This window comes from Cynoglossus semilaevis, chromosome 9, assembly GCF_000523025.1.
Source record: "Cynoglossus semilaevis isolate Cse_v1.0 chromosome 9, Cse_v1.0, whole genome shotgun sequence".
In the NCBI taxonomy this organism is placed as follows: domain Eukaryota; kingdom Metazoa; phylum Chordata; class Actinopteri; order Pleuronectiformes; family Cynoglossidae; genus Cynoglossus; species Cynoglossus semilaevis.
This window is the reverse complement of record NC_024315.1, coordinates 3,871,861-3,884,731: the sequence shown is the minus strand read 5'-3', so window position 1 is coordinate 3,884,731 and position 12,871 is coordinate 3,871,861. Positions and strand designations below refer to the sequence as shown.

General features: G+C 42.2%; 1 protein-coding gene and 1 long non-coding RNA gene across 2 annotated transcripts in view; one reads left to right on the top strand and one right to left on the bottom strand.

Annotated features, from left to right (window-relative positions):
* Positions 1-12,610, top strand: part of LOC103383431 (protein phosphatase 1 regulatory subunit 29-like) — a 150,422-nt gene extending 137,812 nt beyond the window's left edge. Inside the window, exons 5-8 of the mRNA XM_008316535.3 lie at positions 7,435-7,945; positions 8,817-8,966; positions 9,145-10,133; positions 10,338-12,610. Of these exons, the coding sequence (XP_008314757.1) occupies positions 7,742-7,945; positions 8,817-8,966; positions 9,145-10,133; positions 10,338-11,940 (2,946 nt within the window). The 5' untranslated portion in view covers positions 7,435-7,741 and the 3' untranslated portion in view covers positions 11,941-12,610. The remainder of the gene's footprint in view (positions 1-7,434; positions 7,946-8,816; positions 8,967-9,144; positions 10,134-10,337) is intronic.
* Positions 1-12,671, bottom strand: part of LOC103383432 (uncharacterized) — an 83,110-nt gene extending 70,439 nt beyond the window's left edge. Inside the window, exons 1-2 of the long non-coding RNA XR_003050562.1 lie at positions 12,606-12,671; positions 4,467-4,770 (exon numbers count right to left, since the gene is read on the bottom strand). This is a non-coding gene — a long non-coding RNA (uncharacterized LOC103383432). The remainder of the gene's footprint in view (positions 1-4,466; positions 4,771-12,605) is intronic.
* Between the last annotated feature and the right edge of the window lie 200 nt (positions 12,672-12,871).

Here is a 12,871-nt window from a genome sequence, read left to right as displayed (position 1 = left end):
TGTTGCTGTGTTTCTGTCTGTTTGATTCAGGCATTTTTTCCTCCAATTAAATTCTCTTCAGCATGAGTTAAAACAATACTTTAAAAGCTGTGCCACAGCACAGCGCTGGGATTTCACTCGCAGCTGTCAGCAATAATTGGCTGTAGTCAAATGTCACAGCGACACATTGGGACATTGATTTAATCAGCCCACTGGAGATAAACGGTGCGCTCTGATTTACTATAAAATCATATCATATTGCATTCCTGATAGTGATCAGAACACAGAAGTTCTGTGGTAGTTTTTTAACAGGCGGCGGCCCAGAATGCTTTGTGACTCAGAAACAGAGAAGTACTCTAAAACAAAAACAAAAAAAATTAAAACGGATCTTGGGGTGGTACGTACACATGGTGTGAAGTGACGGAGAAGACAGATGGAGATGGAGTCGAGGACTTGGCAAGTGTGAGGAGAATCTTAAGGATTCAAATTTCTTCTGTTTGGCAGGAAAATGTAAAAAAAAAAACTTTAATCTTCAACATATTATTCAAATTTAACTCAACTTCTTCTAGAAGACACCGTGAAACGTACGCTAATGACAGAAAATATGCCAACTCAACATTATTTGTTCTGGAGGAATATTGCCCCCTCCAGCAGATGGCACCCTATATCACTTTATGTAGCATACACTGTTGCCAGGGACCTCTAGAGAACATGTCAGTTATTAAATAAGTTAAAGCAGCAGCGGGTTTAAAAATATATATATATTTGCTTGAAATAAAAGCTGAAGAGTGTGCACTTGTTCACAGTTCAGGCCTGAATAAGAAACTAAATGGACGTTAAAAAGATGAAACAGAGAAGTCTGTGAAAGACCAACCTTCAGACGGCACTCGATGATGAAGATGTATGTTACAGGTGAACCTGAGAAAAATGGATGGAATTATCTCTGTCCTCGAACTGGAGACAAAAACATCTCTTTGCTAAATAATTAGGCACATACATTTATTTAATGTAGCCCCCTCCCCCCCCCTCCCGCGCGCACAACACCATGTCGTGAAAAACGACATGTTTGCCTTCGTCAGTGCTGCACATTTAACAGGACGAGACAGAACACCTCCCTGTGTTTTAATGCAATTACACTGAGCGATGACTGTGAACAGGCGTCCCATCATTCCTCTGTATGTATCTGTGTCTCTGTTATCTACACAGATGAATCACCGCCGAACGGAGCGAGGCCCAACACCGAACTGCCCCTGTATCTGCTGATGTCATTGTCACATACATACAGTATATACTATATATACTATACTATATAACATTTTATCTAAAGATGAAAATATATATACATACATATATTTACTCCTTAACAGTTTTTCTAAAGAGAAAAATATAGATACATACATACATATATATACATATGTATATTTTTGTTAAAGGAGTAAATATATATATACACTGTATATATATACACATATATAGATATATATTTACTCCTTTAACACTTTTTTAAAGTGAAAAATACACATACTGTACATATACATGTATACATATGTATAGAGTATATATATATATACTTTCTTTCTTAAGAAAACTGTTAGAGGAGTAAATATACTGTGTGTGTGTGTGTGTGTGTACATATATATAAATATTTAATAAATATACGCCTCTTGAATATATTCACCCTGCCAGTGCTCATTTCCACGGTAAAGGTCAGCCATCAGGAGAGGATTTAAGTCCCACTGTGGTGCAGCGGTTGGAATGACAGAGAGGTGGAATTAAAACTAAGGGATTAATTCATACGCTCCCTAATCCCCCGTTCTCCTCCTCTGTCCGTCTTTGTATACCTCACTAACTCCTCTCCTACTCCTCCCTCGTGTCCCTCGAGGGTAAGTGAGAACGCCTCCCAAAGGGAGCTGTTACTTTATCATATTCCATATGACACCATAGGAAAGTTCTGGAAGGGTGTGAAAAAGTAATTAAGACACCGAGGTGCAGCTCACGGTTCACGCTCGTGCATGAGTGCATACTTTTGACTCACTTTAACAAAGTCCACTGTGTATTCTATATATATATGTATAAGAATGACTTTAATACCCATGAGAGAACGGTATGGAATCCTGTTCTTATACACAGACGACTCCACGCTCTGTGTTCGTGATCATCAGCTGGTACGGAAGAGTCTTTCTTATTTTGTGTATGAGGACATTTGATTTGACTCAATAAGGAAACACTTTTTTTTTTTTTATCATTTCTTAACAAAACTCCTCACGATCATTTCCTTTATAGAGATTTTCTCATCTGCAGGAATTTGTTGAAAAGAGAAAGAAAAAAAGTCTGGATGTGTTCTACGCTGCTGAACTATTCCAACAAAATTCTTCAATGGCACAGATGCATGTAGTGTTGAATGGGTTTGGAATGGAACGGTCCGAGACTCCCTGAAGGCTCAACGTCCGTTACTACCACCTCCCAAAATCCCAGGTTGAGGTGTAAACTTTAGCTTTACTCTTATACATCGGAACAACACAGACACAGACTTAACAGGTACAGTAGATTAACTGTTCATTCAAGCTCCAGGCCTCAGTGTTCCTGTGGACCTGCTTTACAAAAACAGCTAATGGGGGTTGAGTATAATTTGGAGGCACACCAGGGGCAGGAGTTTCACTCAGGGTATGATTATTCAACAAACGCCACGTGGCATCGATGTATTTGATTAAGTCGGAGGCAATCAGGCACAGAAACTGCAGTTGCTAATTTCAAAGATAAACTCCTCTCTCAGGTCGTTCACCAACTCATATGTACGAAGCCTTTTGTAATTATCGCCGGTCTCTTTGGGCTCTGCGTCCGTGTTACGGCAAATCCAGGCAACAGCTGATTGGCGTTGATGTAAATGAGAAGCAGGATAAGGTTGAGTGGGGAACTTAATGAAATAAATTGGACCTCAACGCAGGAGGGACGCTGGTTATTTTAATCCAATCAGCTGAAGGGATTTTCAATAACCCTCGAGTCTGATACATCCTCCGCAAGAAAAAAAGAAACGTCTTCATGTTCATAAGGTGGCCACATGGGGGACAAAAGGCCAGAAGATTTTATACTTTAGTCTCTGGAGATACACATAGGACTTCAAATACAGGACCTGCACGCTAAGCATTATGGGATCATCCACAGCATGAAAACAACAGCAGTAAGGGGGGGGCGGGGGGGTACAGCCAACCACAGCAAATTCAATTCTGACCAATCACACATTAAATGTTAAACAACATCTGACAAAAAAAAGTTCTGTCCACACGACGTTTGAGAAACAAGGAGTGAGAACTCCCAAACCTCAGGTCTGGAAAAGAAGGACATCTTTCTCTTCCACCTCTGGGAATGAGGAAAAACTTCAGAACATTCTGGAAAATGTATCAGGATTTACTCTGACAACTACTAGTTGCTCCAAGAATTTTTCAGCAGAAACATCAGTGTGAAAACGTAGGAAAGTATCTGCGTCAGGAGCAGGAGACATAGTTGACGTGAAGGTTTGGATGTTCAAGGGAATCAAACTACTGACACCAAGTTGTACATAATACTGACCTGGATTACACTACAGTACTAACCTGACACACGGTGGTGAGGTTAACTGAGTCTTTTGACACTGACATACGGTGGTGAGATTCACTGAGTCTTTTGACAAAACATTCAAGGACTCAACACTTTAGGTCTAATTCAGATGAGGTTTTTATCGTTTTATTTTGTCAAATTAATTCAATTTAAATGCTAATAAAGACCAGGAGTAAGTTATTTATATTCAGGCAGGGTGAGGTCACCTCTCTCTGACTGACTTGTCATTCAACGCTGGGCAAACTTGAACTAAATTGAAATAAATAAATGAGTGATTTAGTTCTTATTTGTTTTTTGTTTACCTGAACGGCTGTTATGCAAATTGTTTGGAATTGGTTCACGGAGATAAGGAGCGGCGGGTGGCACCGTTTAATTCACTGGGAGAGACTTTAGACCCGCGGCACATTAGACAGGAAGTGCAAACCCTGGAACATGAGGGAAAATGTGTTGCGTTTCTTCTATTTTCTCACATTAACTACAACTGTTTGTTCATTTTAAAATCCTTTTGTTTTCATCAAACTCATTTACATTTACTTTTAATAACGCACATTCTTCCCGTGCTAAACTTATTTCGAGCCCCATATCATTCTTAATTGTCTTCTGTTCAAACACTTTTCATACATAAATAAGAACAAAATTGGACAAAAAAGGTAATAAAAAACGGAAAAGGAAAGGGAGTGATCGGAGGCAGAAATGGTTTCTAAACAGCAGTACAACAACTCTCACAGTGAAGTGAGCTCTGACCAACATATAGATTCTCTAACGGTGGTTTCTACGGCCGATCCACACTCTACTCTGTCTGTGGGTTCTTGCTCTTGATTGGCTGTCTGTTGTACTCTCTGAGATACGGACAGGATTCAGTGACAAATTGAGACGCCGGCTCTTTGACTTACCCCGGGTTTTATTGAAGATGAAGCTCCTGATGAATAGCTGCGGTCTGCAGGACGTCTTAATCACAGACCGCCTGAGTGGTTCACTGGCAAACTGTGGACAAATCTGTCTGGGGTCAAGTCCCTCAGTGCTTCCCTCCATCTGTTCTGTCTCTGTTTTCGTTTACTCGTCTACATGTCCGTCCGTCTTCTTTTTTTACCCAGTGGAGAGGGTTCACGACCCGGTCTCTGAGGTAGCTCGGCTACTTCTGTCTCTGCCTCGACCTCATTCCAGTCTCACTGCACACACTGGGATGGGAATAGATCTCTGCAAACAGAGAAAAAAATAGACGTCATTTCAATCTAATTTACATATTATAATTTTGTGAATGATACAATTTTAAAAAGCTAAGCTGTTAGTTGTGAATAGTGTTCCTTCATCTCCAACTTCACAAATCCTAATTGTAGTTCCTATTTTCTCCATGGCTGCACTGTAGATCGGGACATTTTATTTATATCAGTTGTGAGTTTTTGATTTAGTAAAATTTAGCTAAATTAATATGTCAAATATGTGACTACTTATTTTGTCAACATAGATTTGCAATTGTTGGATTTAAAGCAGACAAATGTGCTAAGCACTTGTTTTGTCAATGTAGATTTGCAATTGTTGGATTTAAAGCAGATGCATAATTACATATATTTGTTAAAGTTTTATATCAGTGTTAATACCAGGCAGAATACAAATAATGACATGTAGAAAATGTAGAAACAACATTATTAACATTGAAAATGGTTTTGAGAAGTTGTCGGTTGGATCACTCTCATTAAATATCATTTAGTCATAAAACAAATGCGGAAGGTTGGCGGTTCAATTCCAGCTGCTGGCTGATACTCTTGATGACTTTACTGCAGGGCTACAGTATAACGATATATTTTATTATTATTTGCCTTCAACTTTTCCTTTACCATAGTTTCAAACTTTCCAAAAAAACAAACAAAAAGCTGTTTTCCCAAGAGGACAAAGTTACTTTTTTCCTCTTTTTTGTCTCCCCTCCAGGGACTGTCAGACACTTCATTTTGCTTCGTTGGAAACGCTCCATTTGTTTCCGCCTGACATCATTAGTGTTGTTTGTCACATTCAAAGCTTTAATTAAAGCCTAGTTATCAGGGACAATAATTAAACAAAGACAGTCTCATTTTAAGAAAGGAAAAAAAAAAGAAAACAGGAGAAGAAGCATCCGGCTGTCTCTTCCTCTGGCATCATGTTAAACAACAGCCAGTGTAATAAAAGCAGCAAGGAGGCGGCTTTGATAGAGCATAAGAAGGTGTCAGAATATGTTTGGGCCAAGAAACAAGTTTGGCAACGTTTACATAAAACAGGCAAAAGCGAGATAAGGACAGAGGAGACGCAGAGAGAATGACAACTAGTTTGGACAACATCCACAAAGTCTCAGAACACTGACCCAGACTGGAGGCTTCCTGTCAGCCTGTGGTGCAGCGCCTCTTTATTTTTTTATTATTAAATTAAAATAAATATATCATGATGCTTGCTTTGTTTGTTAAAGTTAAAAGATTTAAAATCTCATTAGGATTGAAACCAGGCCAAGATGAAACTGAAACAACAGTCACTGCTCTGCAGCTTAGTCTTCTAACTAGAACGATCGCAGACGAGGCCAACAGGTCTCCACCTGCTGGAGGAATAGAGAAGGTATCGGATTGATATGGGTACAGGCAGTATTGGTATCGTTATCGAACATGAAAGAGTTGCATCGATCCGTCGCCTTTTCCATGTGATAGCCAACAAATCACCACCACTACTGTTAGCTGTTTACGTTTACATTTATGAATTTAGCAGACGCTTTTATCCAGAGCAACTAACAAGAGGAGGATTAACAATCAAGCACGTGGTTCCTCTGGGAATCAAACCCAGGACTCTCTGCTTCTGAGGCAGCCATGCTACCAGCCACACTATGGAACGAAAGAACTTAAAGAATTAAAACTTCTTTTCCAAACCTTTTTTGGCCACATTATCATGTATTTACTTCAAACACTTATCCATGAACCTTTCTAGAGGCTGGTAGAATACCTTAAAGGCTGATGAAGATTTCCATGTCCTTGTTATTTCAATGGAAAGCACAGCTTCAAATGAAACATTTAGTGTTTGTTTTCGACTGCGCCGCCTGAGGTAAAATAACCTCCGATTTATTGTAACGCGGTCTAAAGAACATTGAAGTTGAAATATTTGTGGGCGAAAAAAAAGATGCCGTTTGTAAGAAGAGAACATTATTCTGTGGTTTAGTGTGTCTCTGTTTATCATGTCATGGAGAGACAACTTTACCTCGGGAGAGAATTTAAAGTTTGGAAGCAAATTAGGAGTCGGAGCTGTTCTGAGAAGATACATAATATTTAACGCTGGATTAGAACCTAATCCATGTATAATCCACTGAGAAAGGTAAATAACTACACCTCAGAAACTGCTCCTTTTAAAACATGCAGAATTAAAGCAGCTCTCCTCAAGTCTCCACCGTCTCCCTCGGTTTTTACCACCATGTGACTGGAGCTGTGAGTCGTCCGTTGTTTTATCACGAACGTCATAGGTTAAAAACCATTTAAGTGCAGCTCCACCATGTGGGAGAACAAACGTGAAGGAAACGATGCTTTTAAACCAAATGACAATTCCCATCTTTACTGTTGCATCATGAACTCCTCTTTGCAGGGAAGTAAGGTCATTATTTTAACCATTATAGTTAATTACAGAATATAAAAAACCCTCTAAATAAACAGTCAAAATGATTTTCTGTGGGGCTTTTTTAGACTTAATTAAATCAGTGATTGTAAAGTCAGTGAATGGGTTTGTCTCTGTGGCTTAGATTAGGTACAGTAAAAATACAGTTTTTAGAAGACCGTCATGGTCAGATCCTCCCTAATCTGAGTGTCTTTATCCGTCCTGATGATTTCCCGTTTCTCTCTCTGTCTCGTTGTCTACCTGTAGGCCGTCCTTCACATCTGGGTTGTCAAGACAAACGTCATGAGAAACTGCTGGATAGACTGTCTCCAGAATCCATTGATGTGGAACACCTAAGATGGGGACACGACTGGCCACTATGTTGCAAGCTCAGCATTAATCACCTCGACGACGACTACCGCTCAGACTTAACTCCCCAACATTTGTCCACACTAGCGACTGACGTGCCGCTCTTTTTGCAGATTTTTTTATTGCTGGTTTTTGTTTATCTTCCTTCAACCTCCTTCTTTTCTTCCTTTGGTCTGCAACGCTGTCAAATATTGGCCGCTCAACCATGGCCAAAAGATTCTGTTCTACCTTTCTGCTCCCCTCCTTTGTTCCCTTTCTGATGCTCCCTGCAATGATGTTCCTCCACCTGCCTGCCGCGGTGAAAGGAGACTGCTGGCTGATAGAAGGGGATAAAGGCTACGTCTGGCTGGCTATCTGCAGTCAAAACCAGCCACCGTACGAAACCATCCCCCAGCACATTAACAGCACGGTCAGTACGAGTCCCTCTACTCACAGGGCCTTTGTATCACCATAACAGCCTCTTCAAATCCCGTCGTGCACCCTAGAGCGTACAGTACGGCATTATTCACGTTCCACTCTGCACACTGCAAAGGAGCAAGTACGGACTTTACGATTTAAATTTTTATGCAAACTCAAATTCCAGACGCCTTACAATTAGTAAGATGGAACCTAAAATATGATTTAAATTTTTATGCAAACTCAAATCCCAGACGCTTTACAATTAGTAAGATGGAACCTAAAATTATAATTTATTCAACAAACTTCACCTAAATCTACATTTGTAGCTTTAACGTCATTATTATGGAAATAATTAAAAAAAGATTTGATTAAATTGATCTAAAAATAAAAATAAGGAAACTTATCTTTGTGTTAACATCAGCATCAGACCCCAACTACATGGTTCCTCTAGGGCTCGAAAGTTGTGTAAGTCAGATGTGTAAGCAGGTGTGTTAATCACTACACTAAGGAACCACCAAAATAAAAAATAAAAAAGGCTCAGGTTGTTTTCGCTGATCGTATCCATCAAGATCATTTTTTTACCAAAGCAGCTTTGACTGAAAGCGTAAGAGGTAAAGAAACTATTCTAGGTTTTGTTGTGACCTTTGAGACCTGCATTTATCTCCAGAACTACACACTTCCCCTGGTTCTTTTCAGGAACTCTGTCCACTGGTTTCCTAGTTTTCTAAAGCTCAAATCTTTATGCGACATGATGTAATTCAGTTTGTGTTTCATTTAGCTGAACCATTTGCAAAATGCAGTATTTATAATACATTTGGACCAAATATATTTATATTCCAGCTGCCTGAGGATACGATGTTTTGCTTCTCTTTTGTCTTCAGGTTCATGACCTAAGGTTAAATGAGAACAAACTCAAGGCTGTGCTCTTCACTTCAATGTATCGCTTCACCAACCTCACTGACCTCAATTTAACCAAGAATGAAATCAGTTACATTGAGGACGGGGCGTTTGCTGGACAGGCCAACCTGCAGGTTTGAAAACAATATTTTTATGTAATCAATAGTAATGCACAGATATGTAAAGTAGTATTGATTTTTTTTTGGTTTTGCTCAGTTCACTTTATAATTTACAAGAATAAATAACAACAAGAAGAAAAAAAACACCACCATTAACAAGTGTTGTTATGAAATGTTGTGTCACAACCCTTAGGTTCTTCAGCTCGGCTACAACAAGCTCACCAACCTAACTGAGGGCATGCTGCGAGGGTTAGGTCGGATGCAGTGCCTCTTCTTGCAACACAACCTCATAGAGGTCATTGCCAGCAATGCCTTTTGGGAATGTCCCAGCCTCAGCAGCCTGGATCTATCTTCTAATAAGCTGGCCCGACTGGACCCCTCGACTTTCACTGTACTCAACAGACTGATGGTTTGCGAACTAGCAGGAAATCCATTCCACTGTGGCTGCGAACTCTACACCTTTCTATCTTGGCTCGATGCATTTAACAACGTCACACACACCTATGACCGCCTCCAGTGTGAAACGCCACCAGAAATGAATGGGTATCCACTCCTCAGCCCGGTGCCGGGCCACGGAAAAAGTGCCCTCTCCAAGCTTGTCTCCAAGTGTCATGAAGGTGCGATAGGGATCACCTCCCAGTTACCAGAACAAGATGGGTCAGGGATCGGTTTGGAAAACCCAGACCAAGGCCTTTACCACCAGCCACCCATAACATCTACTGCCGACCCGTCCTATAACCATCAGATCTTGATGAAAGTTCAAAGTGTCTCTCTTTACTCCGCTTCACTGCTGGTGCAAATCCCAAGACCATACAGCAAGATGTATGCGCTTTCCCAGTATAACCAGAGTAACGCTCAGGACATCAGGCCCCTTAAAAAACAAAAGGAGATAATCCCCGTAGAGCAACTAAAACCACACACAAACTACACTTATTGTGTGGCTTCTATGAGCAAATCTCAGCGCTACAACCACACCTGTGTGTCCTTTACCACGCGGGCTATTGGACCAGAGGACCTGCGGACCAACCCTTCCACAACCACTCACTACATCATGACCATTTTGGGGTGTCTTTTTGGCATGGTCATTGTGCTTGGATTTGTTTATTACTGTCTCAGACGAAAACGTATTCAAGAGGAGAAGGAGAAGGCTATAAGCGTAAAGAAAACTATTCTTGAAATGAGGTACATTTTAATTTTTTTTAATTTAGACTACGCATTGTATTTGGTGTATTTTATTTTATTTTCTGTTGTTAAAAAGTGAGGAACATTAGTTGAACATGGTGAAAAAATATTTTTTTTCTAAAAAGGTTCAGTAAATCATGCATCAATATTTTTCTTTACCAATTTGAACTGTTTCCATCTGGTAATTGCTTTATCTATATTTAGATATGGCCCTGAAGCAGCAGCAGCAGTGACGAACGACCCAGGCCCCATGCAACGAATCCAGGACCAGGCTCACCACCAGCATCATCATTCAGGGGGGGCAGGAAGCAAACTGCCCCAGTCTGCCTCCTCCAGTACAGGCATGCTACATGGGTCAGCCAACACCAGTTCCTCTCGTTTGTCCAGTTTGCCACAGGTGGAAAAAATGGCCAGCGCCTTCACTGAAGCGTTGGGAGGCAAAAGCAACTACATGGATGTGAGGACAGCAGGAGTGGTCGGGGACGGGAGGGACGCTACCATGTCGGCTGTAGGAGTAGGGGTAGTAGGAGAGGTACTTGTGGATGTGCGAGGTGTAGCTGAGAATGGAACAGAGGCAGGGGAGGATTCCGATGACGATGATGGCCGTGGTTCAGCATCAGAGATCTCCACCATAGCCAAGGAGGTGGACAAAGTCAATCAGATTATCAACAACTGCATTGATGCCCTCAAACTGGATGCTGTGACCACGGTGGACAACTCAAGCTCTCTGAGCTGCTCCCAGCCTCCAGCTTCCATCACATCACTTCCCCGCAACCTCCTGCCTCTCTCTCCAGGACACCCCGGAGATCAGGTCATGGCATCCTCTCCAAAGCCGCATCCAAAATCTCACCCCCAGCCACATCCTCACCCTCAGCCCCATCTACATCCTCCACCACACCCACAGCAACACCTTCAGCAACAGCTACAGCAGCATCCTCAGCTGCACCAGCCACCACATCCACCTTCTATGGCTCCGGTGCCCTTGGTCATGCCTCTTTCTGAGCGCCCAGGTATCAGTGGGGGAGGGTTTCTCTCACCTCCTTACCGGGATCCACCCCCAGCTAATGCAGTGAGACCACTACAGAGGCAGCTGAGTGCAGACACAGCAGTAGTGAAAAACCGTTGTGGACCTCCCGGTGTGGGATCTGTTAAGAGCTCCAGGGTCTTCAGCATGGATATCCCTGACCAACGTGGAGACCCTCCCAAATACCCATCAGAAAAGAGTAGCCCTGGGGGTTGTGGTGGAGGAGGTGGAAGTGGAGGAGGTGGTGGAGTGGGAGGTTGTAACGGGAATGGGATGGGAAATATAAATGGAGGTGGAGTGAGTGTAAATGGAGGTAGCATGGGTTGTAATAACGGGAATGGAGGTGGAGTGATTGGACCTGGACAGCAGCAGCAGCAACATCACTTGGAGGTTCAGCCAGACTACCATAGTTCTGAGCATCGCCACTCCTTTCCTGCACTCTACTACGAGGGTGGCAATGAGTCACCCTCCCCTACCCAAAAGGCCTCATTCCTCAAGCCCCTGGGGCGCAGTAAGAGGGAGGCCACAGCTGCCTACTCCCAGCTGTCGCCTTCTCGCAACCACAACTACAACTCTGGATATTCCTCCAGCCCAGAGTATTCATCTGAGAGCACACTGCGGATCTGGGAGCGATTTCGCCCTTACAAAAAAAGTCCCAGAGAAGAAGCGTCCTATATAGCTGCAGGGCACGCCCTGCGGAAGAAGGTGCAGTTTGCAAAGGACGAAGACCTTCACGATATTTTGGACTACTGGAAAGGAGTTTCTGCCCAGCAAAAGTTGTAAGCTGAAAGGAAATTTGCTGAATTGTCAAGGGGACGCCAACAGCAGACTATTTAAGAGGACAGCCGTTATTGTTCATGTAGCAACAGAGATCACGATATTTCCTCTGTGGTGATCAGGGACATGGGTCATGCAGATCTGCCGCATCGAGAATGAGAAACTGTTTGCTCTGAGGGTTTTTCCACTGATCTAGACATATTGCTGTGATAAGTCATTGACATTTTGAGATCCAACTCCTGACGTTCGCTGTGTTCGGCACAATTCTATTTGATGATTCAAACCATTTACCTGACTGCCTCACGCAGGGCACTTTGGTCCTTACAGGCTTCCACGAACCCACTTTATACCCCTTATGAGCAAAGCAAAAGGTGTTGATAAGCAAGTGTCTACTACCTCATTTCCTGGCACACTGTAGCTCAGCTATCGCAGCAGAGGCATCGTCGTTCATGATTACAGTAACATTCATTACAGTAAGCTCTGTGCTCTGGTGTGTAATCCTGACAAACTACCGTTCACAAATCAAATCAATGTGAGAAACTGACAACACCTGCTCTCCTATAGACGCATCATTTAGGGGATAATTGGGAAGCGGGCCGACGAATCAGGCACACTTGTTTTGGGAACAGTTGGAATCTCCCACTTTGTGAAAGACACTAAGCGATACTTACAGGGCTAATTGTTCATCCTGGAAATCATACCAACAAAGGTCAGGGATGTCGGGTGTTGAGCATGCCTATCGATCTGAAACACACAACAAAGCCATTTTACTCCTGTACGTATGTGACAGCGCGACGACTGCCGAATTTCTCACTAATTCTCTTGAATAGTAAAGAGGCTGTTGAGGCCTAGTCCAATGTAATCATTGTATTGGTTTCACCGATGCTCGTCTTCATTGGTGATCTTTGCAAGTTTTTGCCCTGTTTTTTTAGCTTGA